This window comes from Tachypleus tridentatus, chromosome 10 (assembly GCF_004210375.1).
Source record: "Tachypleus tridentatus isolate NWPU-2018 chromosome 10, ASM421037v1, whole genome shotgun sequence".
In the NCBI taxonomy this organism is placed as follows: Eukaryota; Metazoa; Arthropoda; class Merostomata; order Xiphosura; family Limulidae; genus Tachypleus; species Tachypleus tridentatus.
In genome coordinates, this window is record NC_134834.1 from 154,049,978 (window position 1) to 154,077,547 (window position 27,570).

At 32.9% G+C, this 27,570-nt stretch overlaps 1 protein-coding gene across 1 annotated transcript in view; it reads right to left on the bottom strand.

The window, feature by feature from the left end:
* The window catches only part of LOC143230674 (calcineurin B homologous protein 1-like), a 40,173-nt gene extending 14,201 nt beyond the window's left edge, over positions 1-25,972 (bottom strand). The window contains exons 1-2 of the mRNA XM_076464619.1: positions 25,647-25,972; positions 5,661-5,733 (exon numbers count right to left, since the gene is read on the bottom strand). Of these exons, the coding sequence (XP_076320734.1) occupies positions 5,661-5,733; positions 25,647-25,713 (140 nt within the window). The 5' untranslated portion in view covers positions 25,714-25,972. The remainder of the gene's footprint in view (positions 1-5,660; positions 5,734-25,646) is intronic.
* Between the last annotated feature and the right edge of the window lie 1,598 nt (positions 25,973-27,570).

The following is a 27,570-nucleotide window of genomic DNA, read 5'->3' on the forward strand; positions in this document are numbered from 1 at the left end:
GTTATACAATATCATTATTACCAACTTAGAGCTAATCACAGGTATTGAAATATATAGTCTAATGTCATGTCTTAGCTGGACAAATTATACCATCAAGTTTTTATCTAACTGTTGTGAGAATTTTTGTTTTTAACAGAGTAATTTAAACATTTATTGAGATTTTCATCTGATGTTTATTTCAAAAGATATTCCAACAAATAACTTCTCAAATTGTTTTCCAAACAAAGACAAACAATGCAACATGTAAAATCAAGGTGACATTTTTACTAAATCAAAATATAAACATTTTAGACAGAGTGCAAACTAGTTAAGTTCCTACAAAGAAAATATTTTCACCACAAAGTAACAGCAAAGAGTATTAAAATTAGACAAATGAGATGTATGGTCATTGTTGTAAAAATTTCAGATGAAAATGCAAGCAATCCTTGTATATTTAAAAAAACTCATTTGAAATGATTATCATTTGATTTGTAAGCAAACTTAATAGCAGAAGTTTGGGGAATTAGAAGAAAATTGTTAATTACTACAGAGTTAACTTCAGTATTTATTTTAATAACTACATTGAGCAAGTATAATCCTTATTTCAAAAGTTTTTCATAACATATTAATCATAGAAAACCAAAAAGCCATGTAAGAAAAACATTATTTTCTTTTTCATTGCATGTATTCTGTGTTAATTTAGTTTTTTGATACTAATATCACTATTTATCTATCACTTCACTTTTAAAACTGAAAAGATTATACATTATTATATCTTTTTATGTGTTTAATGATAAAAATAGAGTACTGTGCAAAAGTATTAGGAAAAAGAAAATACTTTGTCATTCTTTCTATTTGATGGAGCTAATTCTTCCATACCACTACATAATGTAAATGTTAACACCATGGTAATGCTTTACTGATCACTGTTGATGAATGAATGAGCCAAGTAATATATATAGGTAGTAGTATCAGGAAAAAGATGAAAAAACTTCACTGTACTATGAGTAAAAAAATATTCATAACTGATATATCAGAATATTTTGTCTAATGTTTCACCTATAAAAAGTACATATATACTTACTGTAAGGATTTGTCTATAAATAAGTATACTCATAAAGAAAACAAGTTTGTGTCAGCTATTATAAAGAAAAATATTAGATTTGAAGATCAGCTACTTGTCACAATTGAAATAAATGATGTTTATGGACAAATAAATTAATAATGTGAAAGTTAAAACAGGCTTATTAACTTGTGATCTTGGAGCAAAGTGCACATACACACAAATAAATGTTTGCAAGTATCTATTAGTTATATTCCTTGAATACATGTTAAGGTAAGGTGTGGAGGTACAATTAACTTTAAAGGTAACTTTCAAAAGATATTTTGTACAAGAAAAATACAATTTGTAAAAATCAAATTTCATCAAAGAAGGACCTTCATTACCATACTGGAAAAGCCTTACCACAAATTTATGTCTTTAAATTGAAATTGACATGGATATATTACACTGGTAAATTCTGGAATAATATCTTATAGCAGTACTACATTATTATTTTCCTATAAATTCCAGATATTTCACTTAAAAAACAATAAGAGGAAGTACATAAATCATGTTCGTCATATACATATGATATACTGGTAATAGAAAAGTTAATCTGTATAAAGCTTAGTAGTTGAGAATATTATATAAGTATTCAAAAGAGAAACTTGGTTTTCCTTCTTTATAAATATATAAAAAAGAAAACAGCATAATATTAATGGACAACAAAGAACCTTTTGGGCAAGCTGCACAAGTCTCAAGAAGTAAAAGCAGTCAGGAAATAAAACCAAGGAAGATTTGTGAAGCAAAGTAAGATATCTGATGCATAAATATTAGATATATGAGGAATACAAATATGAAGAAATAAGGTTTTAAGAATGAGATGTGTTACATATTATAATTTACCTTGGATAAGTCTGATTTATTATGTTAAATACATCAGGTATTACAATTTCAATTTTAATTTAGAAATCAACTGAAATGTCAATATATATCAAATTTATGATATTTACCAACAAGATTGATACACACAATTTCCTTTCTTAACACAAATATATTTTAATATATAAACAACTAACATGATTTATAATAATGGTTATTACAAGTAGTTATTACAAATAATGATCTATATACAAAAGTTGTACAAACTTATAAACATTACTGAGTCTTCTATTTGGTCTGGGACAATATTTTATCAAAAGTTTATGAGAAGAGAATTAATTCTATGTTTATACACAGGTACAATTCATTTGACGGAGAAGTGAGCTTGCTGCTTGACTGAGAATACAAGATTTTTTTAACAATAAAAATATCTAATGTCCTCATAGAAATATTTAAATCTGAAGTTAAACAGATTGTAATGTTTGAAATTTATCAAAGTTCCTGGTCAAATATCTATAGTTTCTCAATTAATTGATCATAATTATTGCTTCTGAGTTTTATAGTATACCACAGCAAACCAATAATATTAAACTCTCCCCACGTGTTGCACTGGTTACTTTTTATAGGTTTAGGAGGAGATTTTCTAAAAATTTCAGCTAGAACAACTATACTGGTATTTTGCATACACGTATCATTTACAGTTGATTCTTATGCTCAAGAATCTTCTACAAATTTAGAGAACAGGTGGGACATTCACAAAACACATTTAACAATATAAGTTACACATATTTCTAAATATATATTTAACCAAAACAAACATCAATCTTAAAATAAATATATAATACAAAATATATTACATATGGTATAAAAAGCATTGGCCAAGGGTTCAAACAATGTCTGGGTAAGAATGTGTAGAATTACACTGAGGTTCCATACAGGCAAGACTGAACCTAAGTGAGCCAAAAATTAAAAAAAAAAAAAGAAGAGACTTCAAGGTTAACCAAGAACTGTGTTAGAGTCAGAAAAACACAACGAACTAACCCAAATGAAGCAGGAAAGTGTGTCCCAGAGAAGATGCATGGAAAAGCCAGTGATCCACATAATAATGATGCAGTTGAAGACATAAGTTGATGCAATGCTGAAGGGAAGGATTCAAAATTGATATAACTGTTCCCAGTGAATAAAAAAAAAAAACAGGAGGATGTGACCACTTGAATATGTAAAAAGACATTCAAGACACCATAGTCTAAAAGAAAAGAACCAACAGAGAGAAAGACTTTTAACCCCCTTCATACTGAGCTGAGGAACCATCAGATAGTGGTTGAGAGAAAATATTGGTGACGAGACACCATTCTATGGTCTTGCGAGGAAAAAAAATAAAAAATGAGAATAAAACCCTCAAAAGGGAAAAACAGAGAAAGAGATGGAGGGTTCCCTGTGTTTGAACTATGGGAGTGGACTTACAGAGCTGTGAGAGATGAGAAACAAAGGGGTTAAAAACCAGACTGGCATTAAGAACACCCACAGAAAAGAAACCAGACAAATGTCACAGTGGTAAGAATGGAAAAGATGAACAGTACAGTAAAAAGCATCACAACCCAGAAGGTCCCAACAGTAGAAAAACCAAGAAAGCACAGACAAGGCAGAAGATTTAAACCCAGCCGAGGTGTTGAAAAGGACCAACTGTAAGTCCCCAGAAAAACTGTGAGGCTTACAGTGAAGGATTTGAAATAGGAGATAAGGAGAAGATGGGAAAGAAAGTAGATGGAAAATAAAATGCTGAAGAAGAGATAATTAAGAACTAAAGAATATTACTGAAGACTGGATATAAATGGAACTCCAATAACTGGGAATCCAAGAATGAAAAGGGAGAAAATAAATCATATAATTCATGGCAAAGGAATCCTGAAGGATGAGACAAGAGTGGGAACAAAAATAATAGAAAAATGTTTCAACTTAAACGTGTCTGAAGGAAGAGGAAAAAAAAACCATAACTAAAGAGTTATGTAATAAGTAACTGGAAGAGTCAAAATATATAACAGAAAGTGAAATAAAGAACAAACCTGCATAATAAAATCTACAAAGAGATTTGGAGAAGAAACACTGTCCTCAACAGGTAAAAAGGAGCCAAGTACAAACTCATGAAGTGGAAAGAGTCAAAGTCATCATGCTTATGGTCAAACTTATAAAGAGGAAAATGCACTTCAGGAAGTGAGGCAAGGAAAAGATAAAAAAAAAAAACCTGCAACAAATAAACTATGGTAGCTTTGTCTTCCATAGTCAATGTGTCTCCATCAGCCACAGACAAAATATGGATAGTATTACCAACATTACCAGAACCTCAGAAATAGGTAGTGGTCACTGTCACTTGAACATTAATACTTGCCATTGCAGTTCTGTTTTTAGGTATTTAAATCAAAGTTAATAAAAACTAAAACAAAACCAAAGAAAGTTAATGTTATGAAAAGGCAGCACAGGGCACACAAAACTGATTAAGTTTTAATTTAAAGAAACATATCTGTTAATGAGTGTACTGATGATAAGAATGAAGTTGATTTTGAGTATAGGTGCTTATGGGAATTTATTATGCATTGAGAATGTGTTGCTCTACTAGTGGTAAAGGGCTATTGTCACATAATGATTACACTATGCACTAATATGAGATAGCTCTAGCTAGTGTCATGTGCAAAATCCCAAAGGCAGATAATAAGTAATTATGTTTCTTTAAAATTAAAACTTAATCAGTTTTGTGTGTCTTGTGCTGCCTTTTCATAACATTAACTTTTTGGTTTTGTTTTAGTTTATATTAACTTTGATTTAAATACCTAAAAACAGAACTGCATGAGGAATAGCTGTTGTGTGCAGAAATGTAGGGATAGTGTTTTAATTAGAAACTCAGATAAATTCATCTTATTGCTACTGATATCCTCAACTCGCATTTTGCTAATAAAACCATTCATCTCACCCTCTTTTTAGTACTTTACCACTATTAAACAACTTAGAACTCTGTATTTAAAAACTTCCTAGCATCAAGATTACCTATGTTTAGCCACATTTCAGTTACTTCCATTATTTCAAAATCTTCTGTTCTGACCAGTGCTCTAAGATCATCTACTTTATTTCTTATACTGAAACTACTTTTGTAATTTGCTCACACACTACACCCCTTTATATACTTATTTTTTCTTCATTTTCAAGCCCTCTCCAATTTCCTCAAACATGCTGGTCCTTGCATATTAAACTTAATCAGTTCTTTCTTTATAATAAAGATGCCCATATTTCTGTAATTAACTTACACAGCATAATGTAAAACTCATGTAGCACAATATTTCTAAGTATTGTTTATGTTTCTCTTACCCTTTCATTTGTTACAATAAATGGTAAAGATGTAAATAAACTTTGAATAACATGTGGAAATAAATCTGTTGCAATATTCTCTTATGGTTAAAAATGTGAGACATTTTAAATAGCTATAAAAGCATGTCTTAAAAAATCATAACCATGTGACATGCATCACCCTGTATTAGCAAGTAATCTTTATTTTTATACAAAAAATAGCAATGATTGTGCTTGAATTTAAACAGACTCTCAAACTTATGTTTTAACAAAATCCCAGATAAAAACACACAGAAGTATATTAAAAAAAGGAAACAACAGTCAAATTCCCAACTTTTACAATAAACTAAATAATACTGGATATATTGTATATAAACACACAACATTTAATGTAAAGAATTAAGTAATAGAAAGTTTATACCTGAGAGTTCCATTATCTCCTTTGTCCAGGCTTGTGAAGCGGCTATAAAGCCTTTCAATTTGACTTGGGGAAACTGCATGAACAAGAAACAAACTTTAAACGTTATGCATTTTTACTAGTAACCTGTGACAGGAACTTATGTTATAAGGTGGAAAGAAAATAACCTAAAAAAAAATCTACTTTTCATTCAACCAATATTTAATATTAAAATGTGTCACCTTGAACTTGAATAAAAGAATCACTTCAAATTAATGAATGAAACAAATCACGCTCAATGAAACTGTCCCATTAATTATAGGCCTACTAGTTTTATATCAGTTAAGGGAAAATATTCTAAGCATCTGATGCAAAAATGTTTAACAAACATTAAAATTTTGTTGACTAGTCAGCATGGTTTCACTGATGGAAAGTTTTGCCTTCTTCTTCTTCTGACATTTCTTGAATAAGTTACTGCTTACAGAAGTGAGAGTATGGGTGTGAATGCTGCGTATCTGGATTTTCAGAAATAATTTTACAACGTGCCAAATAAAAACTTTAAAAAGCTCTCTGTGGGTGTAGGGGATAGGATAGGATGACTCATTGGATAAAAAATTGGTTAGATGGAAAAAAGATTTATCATAAATGTAGCTCAGCCAAATTGAATTAATGTTACTACTGGGGTAATCAAGGGCTCAGTGTTAGGCTTGTTTGTTTTGAATTTTGTACAAATCTACATGAGGGCTATATGGGCTAGCCTTCCCTAATTTAGAAGTTAAAGAGTAGTTGGAAGACAGCTAGTCATCACCACCCACCACCAACTCTTGGGCTACTCTTTTATCAACATATAATAGGACTGAACATGTTTGGTAGGATGTGAATTTAAACACCAACCCTTAGATTGTGAGCCAAATTCTCTAACCACCTGGCCATATCAGGACTCAATGTTAGGACCAACCTTTGCTCCTTTTAGTTACATCAATAGCACATATGAAGGAATAGTAACAGATTATTTAAATTTGTTAAAGACATTATTCAAGTTTTGGATTTTGCTGGCTGGGAGACTATGCTATTGCTTTATAAAAGATTTTACATTATTTGGACAAATTAAAGGCATGTGGCTTTTAATTATAATAAATGCAAGGTAATGCATGTGGGATATCAATATCTAAATTATGAATATAATTTTTATCAGAATAAAAATGTGTTATGAAAGAAAAGGAACTTGGTGTTCTGTTTCATCAGTCTCTTCAGCCATTCAAGCAATATGCAGTTGGCAATGGAAATGCAACCAGGAATTGACATTGTATCTAAAGAAATATTGAATGCAAGCCTAAAAATTTTTTTAATGTCAATTTATAAGTTATTAGCAAGACCATATTTGGAAAGCATGTTCAGTATTGGACTCCTTACTTTAAAAAATAATTTAAATTATTTGAAAGGGTTATGATTTGAGGATTGGTTGAGATTTCTGAACTTGTTTTCCTTTGAAGAAAGAACAGTTAAAGAGGATCTGACTGAAGTATTTATGAATGTTAAGGGAATTGAGTGTCAATGTATCATCTTCTTCCACATTTAATGGTAAGAATGGTAAGACTATGGGACTTTTGGTAAGAAAGAAGTCATAATCAGCTGAAACAGTTTTTTCTGACAGGGTTGTTGGTCTCTGGAATGGGTTGCCTTTCGATGAGGTGGATGCAATCAATTTAAGGAGACATGCATGCAAGCTGCTTATACTAATTTTAGTTCATCATGGGTAATGTTATTTGATATTGTAATGTGAGCTGCAATAAAACAGTAAATTTAAATTATAAATAGATGTATGCTGTGAGAAACTTACAGCTGATTAAGATAAATGGAAATAGTTTTATAACAGAATATATAGTCATTATAGAAAAAAAAAAGGTGATTTAGATTCATTTGATTTCTTTTGGTGGTTATGAAGTTGGTTAGATTTACCAATCTCATTTTGAGTTAGGTTAGAGAAAATAACATATAAAATATTAAGTTTAACTGTATAAAAAATATTGAAATGTATTTAGGAGATCTTACAGATTACATAAAGGAAGCTTGGAATTTTTGAGACAAAGGAAATATTTTTAATTTTGACATAAAAATTACTTTGCACATGAATTATTCAAAACAAATACTCAATATATCAGGTCATCCCATAAGTAATGTTTGAAAATTTAACAAAAAATGTGTCATCATTTCTGTCTGTGTGAAAGGCTTTAAATGTAGTAGGATGTGCATAAAAACATTCAGACAAATAAAAGAAATTCACTCACCTCTACTTTTACAGATCATTAATCAAATAAACCCTTATGAAGATGGAAGTGTATGAAAAGTAGATTAGGCATGTAATGCTTTATGAGTTTACAAAATGCAATAGTGCAGCAGAAACTACACAAATATTCAAAGTGCTTATTGTGCAGTCTCTCAATGAAAGAAGGTGTCAAAGGTGATTTCAAAAGTTCAGATCATGTGACTACAGCTTAAGTGATGCACCATGTTCAGGTTGTCCTGATACGTTTTAATGATTACTTGCTGCTGACTGCACTTGACAAAGATTGTACTGTAACAGTTGAAGAACTAGAACAGAAGCTTAATTCAACCAATTCAACATCTTGGAAAGGTGTCAAAACTTGGAAAATGGGTCTCTCATGATTTGACAGAAGTCAACCTTAGAGCAAGAACTGACATTTGTACTTCTCTGCACTCTTGTGAACATTACTCACCTTTTTTTGTACAGGAGATGAAAATGGATATTTTATGAAAATGTTAAGCACCATACACAATGGCTCAGTGCAGGTAAACTGGCTAAAGCACAGCCCAAAATGAATCTCCACCCTTGGAAAGTCTTGTTAAACATTTGGTGGGATATTGTTGGTGTGATCCATTTTGAGTTGCTGCCACTCAATGTAACAATTATATCAGATTTCTATTGTCAACAGACTGCTTAAACATTGCACTGAAAGGAAAGAGGCTGCTTTGATCAATCTTAAAAGTGTCATGTCATACCAGGATAATGCACAGTCCCATACTGCAAGGATCACATCTGCAAAGACTGAAGAGCTAGACTGGGAGAAACTTCCACATCCTCCTTATTCTCCAGACCTTGCCCATCTGATTATCATCTATTCCAAAGTTTGCAGAACTATGTTGATGGAAAAGAGCTTGGAACACATGAAAATGTCAAAATTACCCTCTATAGAAGTGGCAATCTGAAGTTTGTAAATTGTTGGCAGGAAGTAATTAATAATAATGGAACATACATTATTGATTAAATAACATTAAAAGCATTTGAAATCCTTTCTCTTTTTCTGAACCTAAGATCAGATATTTCTTAAGGGATGACCTGATATTTATGGACAAATGTAATTTTTTTATATTCAAAAGACATAATATTAAGTGAAATACTGCAACATTTTGTGAAGATATACAAATTATATTGTAAGTTAGAAGTATTAAATCTAACAAGACTTTTAACAAGTACAAAGAAGTCACATGGTCAGTCATAGACCAACCCGTGTGTTAAAAGAGTTAAGGCAATTTATGGGAAAGTTTGATAAATATTTGAATGATAACTTAAATGTATGTACAGAAGTTCTTTACACTATGGATATCACAGTTGAATCTTAAAGACTAAATAGTTTTTTGGTTGTTTTTTTTTTTTGTCAAAAGTCCACACAAGCTAAATTATTTCCTGTACTCTTACCACAATATTATCAGTGAATAATTCATTCACATTACCCCATGGGTTACCACAAATGTATCCTGAACTTTAAATTATTGTCTCCTTTTCATCAAAGTCCACAAAGGTAGTCCCCTTTAACAAACAAATTAACTTAAATGTTCTAATAAACTGAATAATAATGCTTACACAACACAATCTTCTATACTTAACATGTAAGCAGGAGTGTTTGAAGAGTTTTGGCTAAACCTCCTAATTTTATGTAAAACACTATGCTTATATAGGGTACAGTGCAGTTGCCTGTAGTATATAACATTTTCAACATTGTGCTGATTATGCTTTGTACAATGCATGTTGGCTTTTGATCTCACAAATTAGAACCTCCCTCTTCCACATATTCTGCATATGGCCTTGTATCTAACTCTTTTGTAAAAAATACAGCATACGAAATAACAAGCTGCACAAGAATATTTACAGATATTAAGTAAATATAATTGCAGCAACATTCATGTCACTAGTGGTAATGCCTAATCATTTTAAACATTATACTGAATACATTCCAGGTTCTTTCTGTCACAGAAGTAAAAAATCCTATCAAATTAAGACATATACCATTTATCTTGTTCACAATTACATATCTTATTAAATTGAAAGGTCATATGTTCAGCACATAATCAACTTTTTCCAATGGGTAAGATACTGTTAGGCTAATACAACGAAAAAATGCTGATGAAATCAATCATTTATGTAAGCAAATTTCCATGATAGAGAGTTTTAGCTCTCATAGATTTTTTACAATGTGACTACAAAGTGCAGTATTTAAGTATCATAAGAAAATAATGTATTTGAAGAAGATCATTAAACAATACCTTGAAATGTAATCAGACCCACAATGAATGAGGTTCCACAGCCTAGAGATCTTGTTGAAGAGATATATAAATACTCTTCAAAAAGAGTTCATTATAGTACACAAGTTTCTTGTGCCAAAATCAAGGCCATGATTAAGAATGCAAGATGTGAATTTCCAATGTCTAATCTCAAGGACAAAACCCACCAGGGTATTTACTTGTTTCTATTATAACAAGGCTCAACAGCTCAGTAGAAACATGTATCAATCACAATTTCCTAGATGATTTAGAAAAATTACTTTCACTGGGATATGAAAGATTAAGAGTATATCAATTAAATGTTCAATTTATGCTACATTGATGAGGAAATATAATACTTTAAAAAAATGCATAAAAAAATTGGAAGAACACAATTGTTTTTACTTTAATTTACTATGCTAAAAGGATTAATACAGTTACACAGATGAAAAAAATCTCCATTGAATTTCAAAACATTTTAAATATTTGTTATATCCTTCCACTGCCTTTCCGTTATTATTAACAGTGATATAGATTATCCTCACAAGAAATTATGTTATAATGAATTAAACTGTTTAGAGCATCCAAATGAAACCAAAAAATGTGCCCATGTGGTAGTTTACATCAAACTTGAACTCAATCTGGCACCCTACTGTGCAAAAAACATTCTAGGACTACAAAACTCCCTTAAGGTGAAGTACAAAAGAGAGAACTGTCATCTCATTCAATCTTATTTTCTGGATAAGGCTGCACAAAAGTCATGAAAGTGAATGGCCTTTGATGAAAAATATAAGTACTTCATCTGAACTGCACAGAAGCTGGCATATCATCATCATCCTCCAGGATCCATTGTATGAAGTAGATGATCATGAGGCAAAATGAATAAGGAAGAGGAAATACAAGCAACATGTGTGAGGTCTTATGTTGATAGATCTTGTTCTAAATCCAAAATGGGTAGCTGGGAACCAGCATCCATATAATAGTTGGATGATAAATTCCAATCAAAGAAATGAACTGCAATGTGATGGATCAACTTCAAAGCAACACCATCCTCTGGATAGGGCCTACAAAAGGGTGGAGCACTATAGCAACCTCCAGATCCCACTGCAGAGAAATGGATTGCATTCATGGATTATAAGCTACCTTATTCTCCAGAAAGAATTGCACAGAAGCCATAATATCAACCTCCAGGAGGAACTGTATGGAGGTAGCGTGCATTCATTAGTAGGCATGTGCAACATCGCCCCTCAAATAAGACTGTAAAGAATTGGAATGCATCACAAGCTTCTGTGTCTCACTGCACAAAAGGGGATTGCCTCAACCAAGTAGATGCAATCTCATCCTCCTGATAGAACCAAACAGAAATTAGGCATAACATCAATCCTCAAAGTCCACTGTACAGAGATGAAACACACAACTGGAAGACCACAAGCCTCTACTGAATACAATTTTTATTATGTGATCATATTCAGGAGGATACCTTCATGATCTACCATCCCAGACGTTCAAAACTGGATAGTTGTAAGGACTCCTCACAGTACACAAGAGTAATAAGGGGATGAAATGCAGTGGAGAGTTCAGAGGAATGCCAATACCAAAATCAGGGCAACAGGTGACCACAAAAACCCTATTTTGAAAAGCAGGCTGCTCCTGATTTATTCAATCACAGGGACAGCTATCTCCTCTTGTTTTACCCATTGGTTAGTATGGTTCAGAACAGGCATATTAATGAAGTAAATATATCATGAAGGTAAAAACTACTTGCAATCTTGCAGAACACCTTATCTCAAAATGTACATTATTTGGCCATGGGTATACTGTATTTTATAATTTCATCATGACTGTAAAGTGTAGATTTGAGATATATAAGGTACATTTTGAACACGCAATGTTTTACACAGACCTGAATCCTTAATGAAAAAAAAATTGAGATATCGATGTTCATCTTCCACAGTCCTGGAGAAAAAGACCATTTTAATGTGAAAAAGGGTTCCCTGGTAAAAATGGGAAGATCCAAAATATCAGTTGTGATGGGACAGAATTATCACAGGAAACCAGACCCCATTTTATTTGGCACCACAATCAACCTGAAGTAAAAACCTAATAAATGATGGCAGATAGGCCCAATAGCTGGCTGTGATAGAAGAGACCATATTGCCTCAGACAGATGTCAACTGGGAGAAGGGTCCCAAGTTAATGGGAAAGATATGAGTACTGGATACAATGGGGGAGAAGAAAGGAATTGGATGAAATTTTGGATAAAACCTAGATAACCCAAGAATTGGCAGCAACTTCAAACCATAGAATTAGTTACTTCTTGGCCATCAAAGAGCAAGATCAATAGGGGGATAGAATTATATTGCTCACTGACTTTTCGAATCTTGTCCCATGTGACTTTGAAATTGGTGGTAAAAAGAGATGCTAGTAGTGAACATAATTCAAGATTCCTCATGGTTTTGATGTCTTACCCATCAAGCACATGCACAGGCCTGCTGGAAAGCAATGAGATTTGAGAATGTGGGATACCTTCGAAAAGTATCCCAGGCCCATTTTTGAGCCTTTCATGCCATGTGGCAGGCAGAATTCCACAACAAATGAGGATATCATGGAAAACGTATCAAGGTTTTAGGAATACATTGAGCAGCTGCCTGTATAATACAGTCAGCTACTTCTGCCACACAGTCATCTATTGATGGCTTACAGATGATGGCAGGACCATATTCTGCGAGAGCAGCGAAAGATGGCCACTTGGCTTGATACAACTTCCATCAGGACACATGGGTCAGGGGCACAACTACAGCCAGTCTCTCTTAAAATTATAGGTATATGATCACTGCCTCATGAGTTATTGTCAACCTTCCATGAAAAATAGAATGGTGAAGGGGAGCAAACTGAGAGATCAATGGAAGTAAAGGACTGATTAGGTGCATGAAAATAAGTATAAGAACCAGTATTGAAAAGAGAAGGGTTGTGATCTGAGAGCATATGCTCTATGAAGCAACCCCTCCCATCAATATCAGTACCACCTCAGAGGGCATTATGTCCATTAATGTCCCCCAGGATTAAAAAGGGAAATGGCAACTGTTCAATGAGAGTATCAAGGTATGATTGATCATAGGTCTCTTCAGGAGTCAGGTAGAGAGAACAAACAGTGATGGTACAACCAAAGGAAATACAGAGGACTACGGCCTCTTAGGGTGTTGAGTGGCAAAGACAGGGTGGGCACATGCTGATCAACCAACAGTGCCACCTCTCCATGCATTTGTCCATCACACAACCTATTATTTCTGTACAAAGAAAACTGGCAAATGGTGACTGTATTGGCAGGTTTCAGAAATGTTTCCTGTAAGGAGAGACATACAGGATAGTAGAAAGCAAGCAATGCTTTGATGTTATCCAGATTAGAATGTATACCTCAACAGTTCCATTATATCAAAGTGGCCAATTTTATTTATGTGTAGGAGAATTGGGTGGAGAGCCCTTCTGTTTCCAACCACATCTTTTTTCTTTATTTTCTTTATTTGAGAGAGGTCTATTGACCTCCATGGATCCTGCCCTGGGTCAATACGATAGGTCTTTGCTGTTGGAAGAGGATTCCAGTGACTAAGGACGTGAACGAATGATCGTTTTGCATCTTGGAGTGGGCGAAGATGATGTGCCAGAGGAAATGTCCATACCAAAACAAGTGGATCTTGGGGTCTGCTGCAATGAACGCTGGGGACAGAGATGGGAGTTGGCATTTATTCATTAACATCTTTAACCATGAGGGTCAAAAGATTTTTCACATGGTTTGAGAATTATTCTTTTGGAGGCACAGAGAGATCTGTCTGCACTCCCACTGTAGTAGTGGAATGAAGTGCAGCAGCATACATCCGAGATGAAGTGGTGGACAGAAATCTTCAAGTCTCAGGGTAAGTAATGTTTTGAATTGTTTTCAAATGCTGCACCTCTTTTTCTTCCAACAATTTAGGGCAAGAACGAAAGTATGATGGGTGAGAGCCATTCCAATTGACACAATGAGGGTCGTGGTCCTTGCCACCACAATGAGCACACCTTAAGGAACTACAACATGATGTCTTCGAGTTACTGAACCTCTTACACTGGAAACATCTGAGGGTTTGGAATGTATGGCTGTACCTTGCAATTATGATATCCAGCCATGATGGTAGCAGGTAGATGCAGCGATGTAAATGTTAAATTGAGGACACTGGCCGGCATCTTAATTCCATCTTTGTGAGTGGAGGTATACATCACTGCAGAAATTCCTTGGGTGGAGAAACTAGCAAGAATCTCTGACTCAGAAATGTTCTTCAAATTCCTTTCAACAATAACTTCTCATGACAAATTCAAAGTAGCATGGGGCATAACCTCAATAGGTATATCCCCAATTGCCTATGAATGCAAGAGAAGTACACGATGTTGAAATGTGGATGTTTCCACCGATATTTCACCAAAGCTTTTATTCTGACTCTGGAGAGCCAGCAAGTCCCTCTAGTCCTTTCTGAATGAAAAGGGGAGACATCAGCCTTAAAGGTTTGTGTGAAAGAGAATGTTGTATAAGAAAATGAGGTACAACAGGTGTTACAGATGTTGAAGATTGCTGATCAGAATCTTCAAGATGTGGTTATTTACCTATGGGCTGTTTTTTGACTATTTTATTTAAGTTTTTATTTGGAAGACCTGTGATAAAAAAAAATAATAATTCAGTGTACACTGATCCCACCCACCACAGAGCCCTACGAAGGGATGCACTACAATGCCAAACAAGGACATTGCAGCAACACCAGGGTTTTGTGAGCACTATACCCTAACACCAGCATCAGATACAATGTTCACAACACCTATTGAGAACATCCAACACTGGTACTTGGTTGACTCTAGCCCAAGTGGACTAGCCAACTGACCCTAGGGGGCCACCCCAAGGCTGCTCCTCTACAGGAATTCAAGGCCAAAGTGGTGTGTTAAAGTTGGACCCCTCAACCATCAGGATCTTCTTCTTCCTTTCATGGGTCACCATGCATGGCAAACATATGGGTGGATGTTTAGATCCTAGAGGAGGTAAACTGAAAGAACAGAACCTTCTCTGAGAGATCCCCTCACCACATAGAGGAATCTACATCGAGGTGAGAGTTAAGGTCTTGAGTATTGCTGTGAAGAGGATGCTGCTGATTTACAAAAGAATTTAGATCATATAGTGAGTTGGACAAACAAATGGCAAATGAGTTTTAATTATAATAAATGCAAGATAATGCATGTGAATTATCATAATTTGAATTAAAAGTATAATTCTGATGGGAATAATCTTGAATGAGAATAGATACTGAATAAGTATAGGTATTATTTGAATGGAGGTATAGTACTATATTGGAAAAGAAATGAGTAAAATTTGCCAAATTTCAGTCGTATGGCACCTGTCCAGTATTCAAAGATTCACTAAACCTAGTATCAAGTAGCTATCACATACAATCCTTAATCTCCTTCAAAGCCCTTTGGAAAAGTATCTGGTCCAGAAGTCTTATCATTCTTTAAAAATCTTGTTTCTTTTTAACAAGCTCAGAATTAATATGATCATCTTGTTCAATTTTGTTTCAAACAAGCAACTGTTCAGGTTCAGGATTATTGTTAAATTGCCCTTAGAAAATTTGAAAAAAGGTAGAATTTAGTAACTCAGCCATCACATAATCATGAGAAACAGAACATCCTCTACCATCCCTCAAAGACCATACTCCAATTCTTACATCTCGCTTACTGTTAATGTATTTAAAGAAATTTTTACAATTAATATTTTCATATTCAGCCAACATTTTGAATATACCATTTAAGATTTTCTAATGTACTGTTTGGCCAACTTTCTTGATCTTCTATAATCCTCTTGGTTTCTTGTCATGGTAATCATTTAAAGTTAACATTTTTCTTGTTTGAAAATGTATTTTCAATAGATACCTATCTCTTAACACAGGAAGCTATCTTCTACATGCATTTGCCTTAGATATTTGCACACCACTATCATTCAGGCAACACTGATTTAAACTCACAAGATTTTTCATGAATTTTGCTACTGCATAATGATTCACATGCAAAATAAGTAAGATAATTATGAATCCTAGTGGCTGCAAGGTCCATAGTTCAAAGACAAATAGATGGGTGATCCCAAAAGAGAATGAATTGAAAGGGAGTTAGGAATTAGAGGAAATAGTGACCAACACAGGCTCAAAGAAACATTGGACATAAACATGAGTGGAAGGAAAAAAGCAACAAGATGAGAGCAGAAAGGTTGGTAGGTTGGTGGTTTAGCATTTACTTGTGCAAAGCAACTAAGCTATCTGCATTAAACTGGTAAAAAATGTAAAAGTAAAATGATTATTAAATGTAAAAATAAATCAAGTTAAAACAACTTCCAAAGTTCAGACAAAAGATTTAATTAAAAAGGTTAAATGACTCATAAAAAGATAAAAACACAAAGAAGTTGGATAATGACTGTCCATCATCTGGGGTAGAATCCATAGAAAAACATCTAAAATGATGCTGTAGCTCATAGCCATAATGACAGCATGACAGTAAAACATGGGCTGTGAGTTGAGTGTTACAAGGCCACACACTAATGGATTACTCCCAGATAAAAGAAAATGATCAGTTAAAAAACTGTGACTTATGCATAGCCTAGTTTGGACAACTTCCTCCTTCAGATCCTTACAGAAATAAGATGGCCAATGTACAACAGAAGTTTTGATCTGCAAAAACCTTGTTACAATGTTGTTCAGTCCAAGATGACTGCTATCTGGTGTGAAGCCGACCCTCCAATACAGAATTGTAGTCCATATAATTACAGCTGTGACAGCATCAGAGCAGACAGACTTAGCTGCAGTGTCAGCAAGCTTGTTACCATGAATACCAATGTAGCCAGATATCCAGAAAAATTGGATAAAAATAGAAGATAGAGAAAAATGGGCCAGTCATTGTTGAATATTAATGATAACCAGTTGAGAACTAATGCTAAGCAATTTCAGGACTAGTAGAGAACTAAGAGGGTCAAATGTAAACAGTACAATCTGTGTGTTGCATAGCTTTTACATGATCCAGAGCAAGAGAAATAGCATATAACTTGGCAGTCAATACACAAACTGTATAGGGGATCCTGTGAACAACCACTGAGCAACAAAAAACATGCTATATCCCATTAGAGTCACCCAATATTGAACCATCCATATAAATGGGAATGGAAGAATGGTTTGAAATATGTTTGACAGAGATAAAACAGAACTTCCAATCAGGAGTATCTGCTGTCCTCAGGTGACTGAAAGAAAGGTCGTAGGTGGAGATAGTAATCAGCCATGAATGTATGGGCTGATCAGTGGAGACAGTTATATCACCAAATGACACACCCAACTCAAGCATCAGCATCTTGATATGAAGGCCAAAAGGAAAAGTTGGAGAAACCAGCAAGGATCACTGACTCAGTGATGTTTTTCATATCCCTATCAGCAATAACTTCTCATGATGAATTTAAAGTAGCATGGGGCATAGCCTCAATGGGTATATTCTTAATGTTCTTGAAATTCAAGAGGAGTTCAGTGTGTTTTGGGGTAGATGTTTCCACCAAGATGTCCCCCCAAAATGTAGCTTCTTGACTGACTTGGGAAAGCTAACATACCCTTCTGAATGAAAAAAAGGGAGGCATTTGCCCTAACGTGAAGAATTAAGGATTAAAAACTGAAGTACAGAATCTGACGGTGGTGGTGACTGTTTAATAGTCATTTATGTGTGGTCATTTACCTATAAGCAGTTTTTTTACTCTTTTTTTTTCAAGGATTGGAATACCATAATAAATAAAGATTCAGTACCCAGTGGCTCTACCCACTATGGAGTCCTACAAAGGGATGCAATACAATGCCAAACAAGGCCACTGCAGCAATGCTAGGATTTTGTGAGCACTACACCCGTTCAGAATGCTTAACACTGGTACTCAGTTGACTCTAGCCCAACAGAAATAGCTGATTGATCCTGAATGGGAGGCACCCCAAGGCCACCCATCTATAGGAATTTAAGGCCAAAGTGGTGTGGTGAGGTTCGACCCCTCAACCACCAGAATTCTCCTCTCTCCTTCACGGGCCACCACACAAGATAACATGAGTGGATGTTGAGGTCTCATAGGAGGTAAACAAAAAATACAGAACCTTTCCTGGAAGGTCTACTCACTATGTACTGGAATCCATTTCAAGGAGAGGGCAGAAAGAAGGGAACAGGAAAGAAAATAAATGGGTAAAAAGTAGAAAATGCCATGTGTGGATGGAAAATTGTGACCGTAGGAGCTCAAACCATGACAGCCAGACATCAGCTTGACCCAACACAATGGAAACATCATCAACAATGAGGAAGAAGGAATCAAAAGAAAGGTAACCAAAAACTAAGATGAGATACAAAAATGGAAGTAGGAATAGGAACAGTGTGGAAACAACATATAAAAGTGAAGACTAATGATGGACAGCCTCAGCCTGTGACTGAATCAAATCAGGAATAGTACCAAACTTTAGGGCAAAGGTGAGAAGATCAAAAAAGGGAAAAAAGAAATCAAACTTGAGACAGAAGAATATCCCATCCAACAACCCCCAGAAACAAGAAGTGGAATAGACACAGTGAAGGTATGAGAGGAACAAGAATCACCACCAACTCAGATTTCACTGGGACACTGTGAAGTGCCTCAGACTGGATGAGTTGAGAATAGAGGTGAAGAAGTTTAGTAATAAAGAATCAGGTTAAGACAGAGTAGGAGGTACTGGGTGACAAAACTGATGCCAATAGTCTGCCTGCTTTCCCATACAGGTAAGGGAAATCACAAATATAAGAATTGTGAAAGAGGATGGAGAAGTACTAAAACTGAGGAAATTAGAAGCAGATAGAAGAGAATGGTGAGGCTTGTTGTCACAGATAAGTAAGTGGGCCAGGAATGGTAAATAAAAGGAGTTAGGGTTGAGATTAAGAAGTAGCAAAAAAGAACAAAATGCAGAGAAAATAAAAGAAATAGTGCACACTTGATAAATCAAAGCCAAAGAATGTGAGAAAGTTGAAGTCCCTCTTCCACAGAGAGAGAAGTTCCCAAAGCCTAAGCAAGTAAAGGAACAATCAAATAACTCTTTCTCATTTATCCCACAAAAAAAGTAAAGAAATGGCTGAAGAAGGGACTGGAGCTGAAGTTCTTTGAACTTAAAGGAACCATCACTGTGGCCATCACGCCATTCAAGGGAACATGCTTCCATGAGCCATAATTGTTACACAGTCTCTGCAAGAAAATTAGTCACTCACATAGTAGTAGATGCAACATGAATGACTGTTCATATTTTGAAGAAATAAAGGAAATTAAGTTTTCTAAACATCACAAAACTTTAAATTAATAGAGAAAAACACATTGGATATGTTCAGCACCTTGCAACAGAATGAAGATTATAAGTGTAAAATAAAGAGGGAGGCTAGTTGGCATGCAAATCTCTAAGACAAACATACAAGAAAGATAACTTTATATGTAAAAAGTTGTGTGTCACATAAGAGCTTCTTACGATTATAATGCTCTTCTTTAGCTTTATTCTTTATATTCTTTGTGAACTAGCCTCATTTTTTATTTGGACCCACCCTTTTTTGTCTGTAAGGAACATGCCTATCTTTAATAATTAAAAATTTATTTTTTACATTTCCTCCTTTGATCAATATCGAATTAACCCTTTCATGTTGGGCTTGCTATAATATACACAAATTCATATATAAATTAAGTATTCATATTTAATTTTAATACATTAGGTGTATTTTTACAAACTTTGGCAGACTTTTAGTAAATGTTACAAGCTTTTGTCATGCAAAAAAATAGAACTTTTCAATGAAGTATTTTCACTGAAGATTTGTTTGTGAAAATACATTTTGTTTCATCACTAGCCTGAGTGCAAAGTGATTTCATGTTATAGTTAAAAAAAACAAACTTGTTTGTCCAAAAATTTGCAAATATTATTTGTGTAATCTGTAAAACATCTTAAATACTTTTCAAATGTTTGGTTTCAGTAAGACTTTATATTTTGTCTGTTATTTTCTCTTCCCTAACTGTAGGTGGTCTGTTAATTTGACTGACCTTCATAGCGATCATAACAAAAATTAGGAAATAAATATAAATTATGCTTTTTTTTGTGCTAGAATAACTAGAAATAACATGAAAATAAAAATGTTTAGTCTTGGTAACTTTGTCACATTATGTTATATCATTATTATATTAACCTTCCAATTGTGTCTGACTAACAACACTATGTAACTTGCATTGAGGTGCTGCACATGCACTCATTGTTACCGTATCAAATAATATAAAATTGACCTTAAGTTTATCCTGTCTTGACAATGTTTTAGTGTATTGGCATTTTGTAATATATAGCCACATTTCAATTATTATACATTATAAAGGAATATATGTAGATTATTACTCTTTAGGAATTAGTTATTAATCTTATTTTCCTGAAAATATGGAACAATAAATAAAGTAAAGCAAACAATCATCTCTTCCAGCTACAACCTTCGAACTTGGGTGCTGCTGGGCATTGGTTGATAAGCCTTTCAAAATTTTGCATGTGAAGGATATGTTACAAAATATTATCTTAGGTTTTATATAAAAGATATATTAAGTTTCTGTATTTATACTAATTTTATATTTTTCAATAAACAGGTTTTTAAACAAGTGATCGGAGTTCCAATGGGAACTAACCATTCAACTTGTGTAGCAAATCTATATTTATATTATTATGAAAATATATTTATTGAAAACTATACAAATCCAAATATTTTTACTTTAACTTACAGATATATAAATGATTTGATTAGCATAAATAATTCTGAAATATATAATGTTATTGACACAATTTGTCCAACAGAATGAGAAACTGAAAATACTTCGATTTCTAATACAGATACATATTATTTAGAAATTAAAATATTTGATAAAAAGGATATCAATATAAATATTTTTCATAAAACAAAAGATTTCTATTTTCCAATTTATGTTTTATCCTCCCGACATAGTGATGTGCCATACCCATCTATTATAAACATAACTTTGCAGCTATTCAGATACTGTAAAATTTGTAATAAATTACAATATTTTATTAATCATGTTCATATACTGATACAAAAATTAACATTTAATTGATCTGATAAAGAAATTTTGATAAAATTATTAAATTATTCTGTAATAAATACAAAAATGTGTTGAATAACTACAAAGAAAGTAAAATCAGATAAAATCTACTAAAAACTATTTTTAGTTAAAAATTAGGTCATCTTAGAACCTGGCACTACTTAATGTGGATGTAAACCTTAAGCTGCATATAAAAGCATGACAGTCACAGTAAAGTATCATTTTACTGATGTTGCATTAATTAGTTTCCCTACCATATTGTGGGCAGGAATGCTATCTTCAAGAGGTATGTTTTATCTATATTTTCATTTTTTATTTTTCATCTTTTTATGTTTATCTTTTTCTTATTCTTATTTTAACTTGGGAGAGCAGTCATTTTTCCACAGCTCACATGTCACTCTCTTAATTTTGAATTTTCTTATGTGAGATTAGTCAATTGGAGGTTAAGACTGATAGACAGCGTATTGCCACCACAATGTGGGTTCTACATTTACAGTCACCTCCAAAACCTAGGATACATTTTATAATCCCACATTGTTGCTTGTACCCTAGGATCCTTTTTTAAAAAATGCAGCATATTTTATTTCATGTTAACATGTTTTATTTATGGCTTGAAAATTTATGATTATAATATAATTAATCAGAGATTGGGATTTACTGTTTTTAACACAGTTCTTCCTCATGATTTTGTTTATTCATTTAGCTTCATTTGGATGCAGTTATTTAATTTCACTAAAATTTTATTTATATATATACACACACACACACAGTTGAATGACCCAAAAATAACAATAATACCACAGAATTCTACTGTAATTTATCAAGCTTAGTAATTAAACTGTATTTAGATGTTAAAAAAAACAAAACTTTTAGCAGACGAAAGACATAATCTACCTCTTAGAAACCTTGGTTCAAAAAAACCTTGTAGCCTTTTAACAGATTAAAATGGCTTAGAAAATATCAAGGAACATTCTAACTTGTATCAAATATTAAAAGAGGTGAACAGGAGCCACTGTGTTTAATTCAGTACATAAGCCATATCTCAACAAATTACAAAGATGTGAGGTTCTTATTTTATAGTCTATCTTACCAATAATGGTAATTTTAGTTTCTAGTTTGTACAAAACTATAGACTTAGAGTTTAACATTACAAACATCTAATTTGAGTTAATTATACATTGACATACTACAAGATTCATAAAAATCAATATTTACATGTGTTCTTTTAACATTTACTTTTAAATTATGAAATTAACTCATAAGTTTATGTTAAGTTTGGTATCAAATTGTATATTATTATGTGTGAGTTGGAATTATAATCGAGTTGGAATTATAATCTACAATTTGATACCAAACATAACATAAACTTATAAAATAGTAGTTAAATAAAATTTTGAATGTAAGTCAACAAATGCAATGACATGGCCTTTGACCCTTGAAGTGTCATGAAAGGTTTAATTCAGGTACACAATTCATAGATAATTCTTGTCACATGCTCTTCAAGTTTGCTTCATTAAAATTTGTAACCAAATTCTTGTCATATTTTATCTCTTATAGGCAATAAAACATCAAGCTTTAATTAAGAAATGATTATTTGTAATGAAATGTTCACTAATCTCTACCATTTCAATAATTTCTATGCTATAAATTGACAATAAATATACAATAGCATTATTCCTAGTAGGTTCCTCCAACCAATTGTTGAAGAAAACTATCCTGAGTAGTTTTTAGAAACCTAACTTCCTCATAGATTCACTAAAGTTTCTTAATCTATAGGTTTGAAATTAAAATCCCCCATTATTATTATCTCATTAACAGCCAAAAGCTTTAATGTTTTCTGTTAATTTTCTTCAGTTTCATCTTGTGGGCTGTAACTAATCTCAAATTCCTGATCAGCTACATGCACTAAAATAAAACCAAACAGATTCAATCTTACTGCTCTTTGATACCTTCAACTTCAACAGGGTATAGTTCACAGTTTACATCTAAAGTCACTTCTTTCTCTTCTTTTTCACAGAAATCAAAATGAAATACATTTAACTGCACTTTGGCTATTTACATTTAGCAGAAGAAGATGTGTGTGTTTTCTCATAGCAAAGTCACATCTGGCTATCTGCTGAGCCCACCGAGGAGAACTGAACCCTGATTTTAGGGTTGTAAATTCGTAGACTTACCCCTATACTACTGGGAGGCAATAATACAGGTCCCACTGAGATTTGAACTCAGACGGCTGGATTCAAAGTCCCAAGTGGCACCATTACACCATGGAACCGACAAAGATGACATGGAACAAATTAAAGCTGTGCATTACACCATTTTAACATATGTACACAATATTTTTTAAAAAATTGAAAAAATAATAAATATCAGGCTATGATAAAGTGAGTACAGCTTTTACTGTCTGGATTGAAAACTTTCATTCTGATGTGCACTAGTAGGAGTGCGATTCCAAGAATCATCAATAACCAAATGGGTGACTTTGGGGCTTAAAATAGAATGAAAAAACCTCAGCTGATGCATTATTATTTAATATAGGCTTTGGAATATTTGACTTTATTTTTCAGTAAAAAAAAAAAAGTGGTCCATTGACCAGCCATTTGACATTATTTGACAGGTCAACTGACTGATATGCCAACCTTGCTTACATGGCTTGTTTGAATGGGGGTTTACTTTTGAAACTTATTTGTAAAATAAACATTTTTAATTAATAAATAATGATGAATTTTAATTCTATAATTAGCTCTATCAAAAGCAAGAAGTTTTTTAATATGTCAGGTTTAAATATCTTTTTAATAAGCTGCACACAAGTTTAGTTAAAAAAAAAAATTGTATCTTGTATACTTGTAAGCTGTATACCACAGTTTCTTGTATACCTGTAAGCCACAGTTTCTTAACTGTCCAAAGTAAAAGCGAATGTCATACTATCAGCACTACTGAGACTCCTCACTACAGTATCATATTATCTTACTTATTACATATACATGAACCTTTTGGTAAAGTTCAAAGGAGAATCTGTGATGTAGAGGCCTAATGTTTTACTTGATCAGCTGTACCCTCTGCTGTGGATTGCAGTTTCACCCATTGAAGACTCATCAGCACAGCTTAGGCTGGCTAATCAAAGAAATACAGTTTGGCCTCTTATAATAGTGATTTGTAAGCAACATTAATGGGATTTTTAAGTCCCTTTCAATCACCAACAAGGTAATCTAAAATGGTTTGTATTTGAATAACATCAGAGCTCATGCCTAAATCATTACATCCTTTCATATACTGGATCAAGTATTTAATTATTACAAATATATGTTTCAGATTTCTTTTCAACAAAGGTAAAATATTAATTATTTTAGGTCACTTTGCTGGTAAATATAAAGGACTTAAAAACTCCATTAATCTTATCTCACTGTTTAGTTATCTTTGGAAGTATCACAAATGACCACAAAGTTCAAATATATATGATAAATAGACCTAATGTTAACATTATTACTCCCACACCTCAGTCAGTCACAGAATTAGGATAGTGGTCTTGAATCCTAAATAATATGCAGTAAAGCAGATCATATAGCCTTGATTAATTTAGCAATATAACCATTTCATGGTAACTATGGTGTTACTTATTATAATTGATCTAAGATGAGTCCCTGACTTATTGTTATGTACATTACATATTACAATTTCAAATTAGAAGTTAATTGAATGTCACTATGTATCAAATTTATGACAACAGGCAGGACATGCACAATACACATTTAACAATATAAATTATATATATTTCTAAAATGTATATTAAACTAAAACAAACACAGATATCAGTATAAACATATAATATTAAATCTGTTACAATGGCAACAAAACAAACACGTATTAAAATTTACTTAATCAAATCTTTTACTATCAGGTATTTCTAATATGTAAGGCTATCCAAGGATTATTTTGCTCTTTACAAATATACACTTCTGCTGTTATATTTACACACACACACATATAAATTTAGTACAACTAGAGCCTGTTGTTCCATCTAGACAGCCCTTATCATTCAAATATTTATCAAACCCTTCCTTAAATATCCATAAATTAAATGCATCCACCACAAAAACCTACTATATAAAAACTATAATTATATAAGTACTTATTACTATTAACTAATAACATTAATAAACATTCATGATTTGCTATATTTTACGAACTACTTAAAATAAATTATACAGCCTTTCCTTTGAATTAAAATATAAAATACTTATTTCTATAAAAATACAAAACTCATTTAACAAACTAAAGATAATTTTACTTACATCCAGTTTCATCTTGAATTTCTGCTATTTCTTCTTCCTGTAGCATTAATGAAGACTTATTTCCCATAATGAGCAAATGTATCAAAATATTTTAATAAAATGAAATTTAACCCTCTAAAACTCTTCTAAATCTAAAGACGTATTAAATTTTTCATGTAATTTAAGAAAGCAGGGTGTCTTTCAAAACTACGCACTTCACCCAATAATTTCGAGCAGATCTTGAATACAACAGGATACTAAAATAATCATCACTATCAATTGAAATAGCACACACATGAGAAACTAGACAAAAAAACTTCTTATATGAATTTCTTGTAGATGGCACTACAGTAGTAAACATACAAACAAGGAATTACAGCTGATAAGGCCTAGGAATGTTCCGAACAAATAGTGAGCGGTAGGTAAGTTTACAAACTTACATTACTAAAATCTTGGGTTTGAATCCCTTCGATGGTCAAGGTGCATAACGAATTAAAACAAAAAAAGTTTACTAAACCGTAAGAACAACAAAAATTTAAAATAAAACTTTCAAACAATTGGAATACAAGATTTATTACTTACAAAAACAAAACATAAAAAAACATAGTATTTAAAAATTAGCTGCATGAAGCTCGTTGAAAACCTACTCAACGCCTTTCAAGTGTTATTCAGATGTGAGTGAAAACAATATAGTGTCACGAGTATAAGCCTTGGAACATCCAGTTGTTCCAGCTGAAAGCTAATCTGTGGAAGATGACAGTGAATTTTTCAGACCAAACGGCACAACTTAAAAGTGGTAAAGTGTATTATTAATTATAAAGGAAGTTTTATTTCGATTTTCTGTTTTTACAAGTATTGCCAATATCCACTTGTTAAGTCTGACGTACTGATACAGGTCTCTCCTGACAAGGTATTCAAAATATACTCATAAGAAGCACTGGATAACGGTCAGATTCTGAGGCATATTTTAATTTTCTATATTCCATACATAATCTAAAGTTATTAGTATTCTTCTTGAAAATAACAATTGGAGAAGCCCAAGAAAAAGTGAAGGGCTTATTTAATTCATTACGGAATATTCCGCTTTTTCAGTTTTGCATTTAAGAAAACAACAACGAACAACTAATTTGAGGACGGACATTTTAAATATGATGTCTCATCACGTGTCGTAGCTTAAATTGCCAATGGTATTATAAATTAGTAACTTCAAAATACTAGATATATTAGGTTGAGGAATAATTCGTGAGCGTTTTTAAATAATTTCATTCAAGCATTACATGCAAGACTATACAATACTTCAATGCATGAACACATTACACCCAAAACATTTATTATGATACTTTATTTCATGTAATACCTAGGTATATAGTATGCATTGTTTTAAACGAAATTGCAAGAAATTAAATGCGAAAAGCAGGTGGTGTCGAAAATGCTCGATTTTGTCCACTTGACATTCCATTTAATGAGCTGAAAATGAAAGCAAAAATTAAAGACATATGAAAATCAAACACACCATCTATTAGAGCAAAAAATTATCTACCAAATGACATGAAATATTTTGCGAAAGCGTTTCATTTATAAATATATTTTTTTATCTTGAAAAAACGCTCACGAATTATTCCTCAACCCAATAGATAGAATGATGTAAGTATTAGGCTCTATTTTGTAAACAGGGGATAAGATTGACAATTTTATACCCTTCTTTTTCAAATGCAAACTGAACGAAATGCCCCTTGCTGGTACAGAGGTAAGTTTACGAATTTACAACGCTAAAATCAGGGGTTCGATTCCCCTCGATGTACTCTGCAGATAGTTCGATGTGTTTGTGCTATAAGAAAAGCACACACAGTCATTTAGAGAAACTCTGCTCTATAACTCTTAAAACAAAAAATGATAAGCCCTTTCGGTTCGTCAACCTCACGATATGCAAATAATTTTGAGTAAC